This window comes from Colobus angolensis, unplaced genomic scaffold (assembly GCF_000951035.1).
Source record: "Colobus angolensis palliatus isolate OR3802 unplaced genomic scaffold, Cang.pa_1.0 Scaffold107, whole genome shotgun sequence".
NCBI classification, from domain to species: Eukaryota; Metazoa; Chordata; class Mammalia; order Primates; family Cercopithecidae; genus Colobus; species Colobus angolensis.
In genome coordinates, this window is record NW_012111697.1 from 3,394,410 (window position 1) to 3,402,464 (window position 8,055).

At 54.0% G+C, this 8,055-nt stretch overlaps 1 protein-coding gene across 6 annotated transcripts in view; it reads right to left on the minus strand.

Annotated features, from left to right (window-relative positions):
* Positions 1-728: 728 nt before the first annotated feature.
* Positions 729-8,055, minus strand: part of DMKN (dermokine) — a 16,764-nt gene continuing 9,437 nt past the window's right edge. For 4 of the 6 annotated variants that reach the window (XM_011948079.1, XM_011948070.1, XM_011948061.1 and 1 more), the window contains one exon: positions 6,712-6,849. In XM_011948079.1, the coding sequence (XP_011803469.1) occupies positions 6,823-6,849 (27 nt within the window). In that variant the 3' untranslated portion in view covers positions 6,712-6,822. Of the gene's footprint in view, positions 1,048-2,208; positions 2,257-2,366; positions 2,391-3,706; positions 3,779-4,287; positions 4,336-5,548; positions 5,637-5,848; positions 5,897-6,234; positions 6,292-6,711; positions 6,850-8,055 lie in introns of those variants that run through there. The other 2 variants (XM_011948044.1, XM_011948089.1) reach the window with 2 other exon arrangements.

Below are 8,055 nucleotides of genomic sequence, written 5' to 3' on the forward strand. Positions count from 1 at the left end.
AAAGATACAAAAATTAGCCAGTTGTGGTGGCGCATGCGTGTAATCCTAGCTACGCAGGAGGCTGAAGCAGGAGAATTGCATGAACCCAGGAGACGGAAGTTGCAGTGACCCGAGATCGTGCCACTGCACTCCAGCCTGGGCTACAGAGTGAGACTCAGTCTTTTTTTTTTTTTTTTTTTTTGAGACAGAGTCTTGCTCTGTTGCCCAGGCTGGAGTGCAGTGGCCGGATCTCAGCTCATGGCAAGCTCCGCCTCCCGGGTTTACGCCATTCTCCTGCCTCAGCCTCCTGAGCAGCTGGGACCACAGGCGCCTGCCACCTCGCCCGGCTAGTTCTTTGTATTTTTTAGTAGAGACGGAGTTTCACCGTGTTAGCCAGGATGGGCTCGATCTCCTGACCTCGTGATCCACCCGTCTCGGCCTCCCAAAGTGCTGGGATTACAGGCTTGAGCCACTGCGCCCGGCCGAGACTCAGTCTTAAAAAAAAAAAAGAATGGTATTCAGATATAGGTTGGGTAATGATTTTTTTTTTTTTTTTTTTTTTTTTTTACAGATGAGGAAACTGATGCACGATGCAGGCTGCTTGTCAGAAATAAAACCCAGGTCTCATCTCTCTCGGCCTCTGTGCCTTATACCAGTTTCAGGCAGATTAGCTGCCCCTGAATCACTCTTCCATCCTCCCTGAGCCAGGCCATCAACATAGCATTAAAGAATAAAATTTGAGAAACTCATAAGGAAACAAGATTCATGTTTTATTTCCACAGACAGACTCAAAAGTAGGAAGCTCCTCTTTCCTGGAGAACTGTCACAGTGACTTCAGGTCACAAAAGGGAGCAGGTAGAGAAAGAGGCTTGTGTATCCAACGAGGCTGGTGGTCACTGAAGCACCACAGTGCAGTGGGAGGAAACAAGGAGACACAAGCTGGGTCCCCAGCCTAGGAAACAGAGGTGCAGCAGCCGGGCCAGGGCTGGTACAGGCTGGGGGCCAAGGGGAGGAGCTCCCTGACTACCAGTGCTTTTCGGGGCCTCGGTGGTGCTTGGAAGAAATTGCCTAGAAGAAAGAAAATCAAATGGTAGCATGTGGCCATTCCTAAGCCTGTGGAAACGGGGCATCTTTTCACCCAGCGTCTGGGTGCCCACCATTCTTTTGCTGTCCAACCTGTTCACCTGTGGTGCCCCTCACTTTTGCTTCACCTAAAACAAAGTTTGTGGTTCTGCCGAGCTAAGCTATCACCTCTCGCCCCTGCAGCCTCGCTGCGTCCTGCCTCTGAACCTTTCCACCAGGAGGCTCTTTTCTCTACAGTTCCCCTGCAATATCTCTATCCTGGTCCCTGTGCTCCATCTAGAACACTGTCTTCTCTTCTCAGAGCTGTGCCTATGTGGTCCCATCTTAGGGTGCTTTCTGATGGTCCTAGGTCATTTTCTTTCTTCCTTTATCTCTTTCTTTGTTTCTTTATTTCTCTCCGTCTCTCTCTTTCTTTCTTTCTTTCTTTTTTTAGAGACAGGGTCTCCCTTTGTTGCCCAGACTAGAGTGCAGTGGCGTGATCATAACTCACTGCAGTTTTGAACTCCTGGGCTCAAGCGATCGTTCTACCTCAGCCTTCAAGTAGCTGGGACGACAGGCGTGTGCCACCATGCCCGGCTAATCTTTCTGTTTGTTTGTCGGTTCGTTCTGATTGCCCAGGCTGGAGTGCAGTGGCGTAATCACAGTTCACTACAGCCTCAAGCTCCCAAGCTCAGGTGATTCTCCCACCTCAGCCTCCAGAGTAGCTGGGATTACAGTCATGCACCATCTCACCTGCCTAATTTTTTGCATTTTTAGGAGAGACGGGGTTTTGCCATGTTTCCCAGGCTGGAATGGTTTGTTGTGGTTTGTTCTGCTTTTTTAGAGATGGGGTCTTGCTATATTGCCCAGTCTGGTCTCAAACTCCCAGCCTCAAGTGATCCTTCCACCCCAGCCTCACAAAGCACAGAGGTTATAGGTATGAGTCACCGCACCCGGCCCTAGATCATTTTATTATGGGTCTTTCTCCACACCCCACCATGAGCTCCCCTCTGCCTTAACACCTTAAGAGCATCCACACGGAGCATACCTGACTTCATGTCGCTGCCCACTGAGATCTGAGGATATACCAAGATCCTGGCCCTGCCCTGGGGTGACTGTGCATCCGCTCCCAGGATGTGGCCTGGTGTGGCCCACTCTGACACTCACCTACCAAAACTTCACCCACTGCAGCAGGCCAGGTTGCACCCGGGAAGCCTGCCAGAAAAAGAGAAAGTCTGAGTGGTCACCACAGGGTCCCTTCCACACCCTCTGGCCTCAGGCCCCTTCTCTCTCCAGCCAGATGAAGATCAGGCCCCCATACTCACCGAGGAAGAAGGCGAGACTCCCCCCTGCGAAAAGATCAAAGGAAAGTGATGTGGGGCTCATGGCCTCCCTGTACCCTGCCATGGCCTCCAGGCTCACGAAGGGCCTAGCGGCAAGGGCAGGCTCACACCAGGGCTATCACCAAGGTTTTCCAGTCTGACTGTGGACACTCAAACTGTGGAGTCGGTTTACAGCACATTTGCCATCCTAAGTGCACTAGATCCAAGATGATATTGAACATGATTCCTGGGCACATACTGACCAAGGGGGTCAAAAGAGGACAGGCCTCCCTTCGGCCTGCCAGGTGGGTAGACTTTGGCCACAGATAACCCGGCGGAGTGGAAGCCACAGGCAGTAGAAGCGGCATGTCCCTCCTCTCACCGGCCTGTAGTTTCTCTCAGTGGAAGGTCCACTCCTCAAGGGCGAGGACTTTATTGTCGTGAGAGATGGAAATACCCAGCCTGCTGTCGCTCTGTCAGCCGAATTTGTACTTAGCATATTCATTTACTGATGTTATGAGATTGCCTTCATTGCAACAGAATGAAACCACATTTTCACGTATTTTTTCCTTTCATTTCCTTTGTGGAATAAAGCATCCATTTTCCCACCAACCATCCATTCCCTGGCTGGCCCCTAAGCGCTAGTCTGTTTTCCTTGCCCTCCATTCCGTCTTCTCCAAAAAAGGTCCACAGAGGGAGCCTGTGAGGAAGAGCTGCTCGTGTGTTTTGCAGGTGTCATGATTTTTTTTTTTTCAAGACAGAGTCTTGCTCTGTTGCTCAGGCTGGAGTGCAGTGGCGCAATCTCAACTCACTGCAACCTCCACTTCCTGGATTCAAGCAATTATCCTGCCTCAGCCTGCCAAATAGCTGGGTCTACAGGTGCACACCACCATGCCCGGCTAAGTTTTGTGTTTTTAGTAGAGACGGGGTTTCACCATGTCGGCCAGGCAGTCTTGAACTCCTGACCTCGTGATCCACCCGCCTTGGCCTCGCAAAGTGCTGGGATTACAGGCGTGAGGCACTGCGCCCGGCCGGTGTCATGAGTTTTTAGAGCCTATATTCTTCTTGGAGAGGGTGTTGGTTCAGTTTTCTCTGTTGCTGCTGCTCCTTTTTAACCTTTTCTGACTGGGTGTGTGTGAGGAGCATTGAACCCTCCTGCCTTTCACTTCCAAACTGTCTCAGGGAACCTGAGTCTCCCTTGCAAAAGGGTGGGGAGGCCTGGACTCAAAGAGAGCGGGATCCAGACTCAGGCAACCAATTGAGAGGACCCGGGCAGTGAAAGCCTCTCTCCCCATCCCCCATGCAGAGCCCCCAGTGGAAAGACAGGGCGGTTGCGGTCTCACCTTTGCAGGGGTCTTGACGGAGTACTGCCCACCATAGGCAGTGGGATACGCATGCTGGTTATAATTGTAGTTCTGTGGAAGAAGTGGGCGTGGGGGTTAGAACAGACGGAAGAAGGCCATTTTGCTCTGGAACAAACATCCCACCTTCCTGCCTGGACCGAATCTTTCTTAAAACGCCTGCCTTCTCCCCTCGTGTCACGTGTTTTCTTTTATAGATTCTCCTCCAGCCAGCCAGGGCCCACACCCTCACCTGCCTTTACTGTCCTAGCCCAAATGGCCACCACCTTCTCCTCCTCCTCCCCCTGCCCTCAAGACCTCTCCCAACTCTTCAAGTGTTACTTGGGAAGTGAGGGTAGGAGACCAAGAAAAGAAGCTCCAGGACCTAACCCGGTAGGTCCGTGGTAGATGTCTCACCTTGGAAGTTACAGCTGCCACCTCCTACCAGCCTGCACCTGGCTGAGAATGCCATTGAATGGGGGAGGGGGGGGCAAAGAGAATTTCAGATTGCCCAGACCTGGGAGCAAGGCCAAGGGGGACCAAGGGCCCTGCAGGGGAACCTGAGGACAGAGACAGAGACTCACCTGATCGGCGCCGCCTGCACGTTTCTGCAGTGATGACGCGTCCGCACCCTGAAAGGAAGAAGAGGCCACAGTTCTTGCCTCCGCAGTCGTGCGGGCCTTGCCGGGCTTCTGGAGCCCCAGTTTCTCCCTCACCCCACCCTTTCCACGTGCTACCTATAGAGAAGGCAGTGAGCCTGGAGAAGCTGTTGGCCCAGATAGATAGAAGACAGATTTCCACACTCAGCGTTGGGAGCCAGGGAGAGAACCAGGTTTGGCAACTCCTTCCCCACCCATGCCCTGGGAGAGTTGGCAGCTCCAGCCTGAGACTGAGCTGAACAGTGAGAACCAGTGAGCTGCAGCCACGCAGGCTCCTCTGGGGCAGACCCAGGCACCGCAGCCCAGCTCGCCTTCTGCCTGCACCAAGTCCTGCTGCTATGCCCGTAGGCCCTTAGTCCCTGCACACCGATGCCATGCCCACAGGGTGCTTGAAGGAGGGGTTGTTATCTGCGGAAGCTGCGTGCTTAGGTTAGCTCTGGGCTGCAGGAAGCAAAAAAAGAGAAATACGAGAAAACAGATAAAGCAACTTAAGACACTGCAGATGCGCCAGACACCCCCCCGCCCAGTCCCAGCACAGTGGAGAAACTCACGGCTTCTCCACTTGGACCCTCTGCCCCGCCACACACACACACAAAGTGACAGTGAAGTTCTGACTCCAGCATTAACTCTGCCTTATCCATACCTGACCTTGAACCTAAACCCCACTGCAAGCCCTAACCCTGAGGTCACAAACTGGTTGACCATGGGCCTCCAGATATTTTTTGCTTGGTCCACTTAAAAATTAAATTAGTTACAATTAGAGATCAGCATCCTGCTTCTTCGTGAAACATCAGACGACCTGCCACCCTGTTCACACACGCATGCATGACCGCACTCAGCTGAAGTCGACCTCCCCCTTCGCAGGGCCCCACCTGTCCAGCCTCATGTACTTGGCACATGTAGATGCGGGAGCAGGCAGCCCTTACCTCAGTGCCCACGGGTCCTGTTTCTCAAAGGCTACTGGCCATGCACAGTGGGAGTGTGGTCTTTGGCACGGTCCAGAGGTCCAGCCCATCCTCCCTGACCCAGGTCTTCAGACCCTCAGCAGCTGCCTCCACTAGACAGGGACCTGACCCCTGCATACCACCCTCCCATTCCCCCTCAGCTGTCCTCCCCATGCCCCAGCCTAGGCCCCTTCTTCCCCACAACGCGTTCTCCCCGCACCTGCGCACCCTGCGGTACCCACCCAGCCGTGGGTCCCCTGAGTCCAGGCCAGGCCCAGCAGGAGCAGGAGCAGAGCAGAGGCAGTGACCAGCTTCATGTTCATGTGCTTGTGGAAGCCCCAGCTCTTGGCCTTGGCTTTTATCCTCACCCTGCTCCTCAGTGACTCACAGCTTCTCCCTCTCACCCCGCCCCCACTTGGGATTGCACAAAGCCTGGGAAAGCGGGAAGGGAGGGGAAGAAACTGGGACAGACACCTGGGTCAGCGGCTCGCCCAGGGCCCCGAACCCTGTGTCCCAGAGCTGAGAAGTCCTGCCCCCCTTACCTCAATTATTGCTTTCCAGTTGAGGAAAGGAGTGTTGTGTTTGAAATCCTGCAGGGAGAAGGAGGGCAGAGTCGGCTGGGGAGGCAGAACCCAGCGGGTGGTCTGTGCAGCAAATTGGGGTAGTTTCCAGATCTCAGGTAGGAAGGAGCTTTTGGGTGTGGTTTGGGGTTGGAGGAAGGTAAGCACGTGGGAGATTGAGGGTGTCAGCACTTGAGATGGTATTGGTGATAAGATCTGGGCGATAAGACTTGGATGAGCTGTCTCAAAAATGAAAAGAGGGGGAGTTTGGAGACAGATGGTGGGAGCAGAGGGTGGCTGCCTTGAGGGAGGCTTGGGGCATCGGGAGGGCCACGACCCCATTCTTCAAACAGCAAGAATTCTCCTACCTCCCAGAGTCGGCTGAAGTAGAGAAGGGCTCGGGTGCTGGGGGGTGGGACTTTGTTCTGTGGATGAAAGGCGGTCAGCAGGTTAGCAGAGAGCCTGGGCACGCTCACCCACCCCTCCTCCTGCTACTGCCCTTTCTCAGCCTTCAGCATGTCACTGTGAATAAGGTTTGGAACAGGAGGAGCTGGGAGTCTTTAGGGACACCAGAAAACCATTTTTGGAAACACAGGGAGAGAGAGAGGCACTAACCAACTCTCCCTGTCCCAGAGCATACAATGTTCTCTATCCCAAGTCCCCCAGCCTCCAGCAGAACCTAATTCTAGCAAAACCTCAAGACTAGGACCTGCCTCAGAGCATCCCCTTTCCACCTGCTGGGCCTCCTCCATCCCATTTCCCAAAGCTGTGGGCTGCAGTCACCCCTTCCACACCACCCCAGACAACAGCGGAGACATAAGAAAGGAGCAGAGACCAGGAGTTTAGGGCAGCTAAGGTTTATTTCAAGGGCAAGGGCTGAGATTAGTGATGAGAGAGTGGTGTTTTAAGAAGGGAGTAGGGGGCTCCCATCCATCTGGTGGCTCCTTGTCTGGAGGTCACGGGATGCGAGAGCTCCTCTGGTCCTGGGCAAAGAAATAGGTTCTTTTTTTTTTTTTTGAGACGGAGTCTAGCTCTGTCGCCCAGGCTGGAGTGCAGTGGCACCATCTCGGATCACTGCAAGCTCCACCTCCCAGGTTCACACCATTCTCCTGCCTCAGCCTCCAGAGTAGCTGGGACTACAGGCGCCTGCCACCATGCCCAGCTAATTTTTTGTATTTTTAGTAGAGACGGGGTTTCACCGTGTTGGCCAGGGTGGTCTTGATCCCCTGACCTTGTGATCTGCCTGCCTCAGCCTCCCAAAGTGCTGGGATTACAGGCGTGAGCCACCATGCCCGGCTTTTTTTTTTTTTTTTGAAATGGAGTCTCGCTCTGTCACCCAGGCTGGAGTGCAATGGCACGATCTCAGCTCACTGCAACCTCTGCCTCCTGGGTTCAAGTGATTCTCCTGCCTCAGCCTCCCAAGTAGCTGGGACTACAGGCGTCCGCCACCACACCTGGCTAATTTTTGTATTTTTAGTAGAGATGGGCCACATTGGCCAGGCTGGTTTCAGACTCCTGACTTCAAGTGATCCGCCAGTCTTGGCCTCCCAAAGTGCTAGGATTATAGGCATGAGCCACCACGTCTGGCCAGAAACAGGCTCTAAAGAGAGAGCTTGAGGAATAGCAATTCCCGGACATCGTGAGCCGACACAAGGGTATAAAAGAACCCTGCTCCAGAAATCTACAGGGACCTTTTTGCCCCACTATCCAAACAAACCCAGATATCCCCGCATGGGCTTGAGAACCCCCTGCCTCGTCAGGAACATGACTGCGTTTCCCTCTGCTCCCTCCTCACTCTGGCTGAAGTCCTCAGCTCCCTCGCCCCACTGTGGAGAGCGGGGCTCCGTTCTCTCCCCTGCCCACCTCTGCCCTGCCCTGCCCCGCTTTCTAGGAGATCTGCCTCTTGAGGAGCTGGTCCAGATGAATCCTGCCTCACTGCAATCACTCCCTCGACTGCTGCCCTAAATGGGCAAAAATGGCAAGGTGTCTGTCCTGGCTCTCTGGGAAGTGTCTGTATGTGCCCCGGCTCCCCATCAGACCCTAAGTTCCCTGTGACCCAGGAAAGGTCTTGCTTCTACCAGAGACCGTTCTCTATGAAACACAGAGGCCGGATGCAGTGGCTCACGCCTGTAATCCTAACACTTTGGGAGGCCAAGGCGGGCAGATCACTGGAGGTCAGGAGTTCGAGA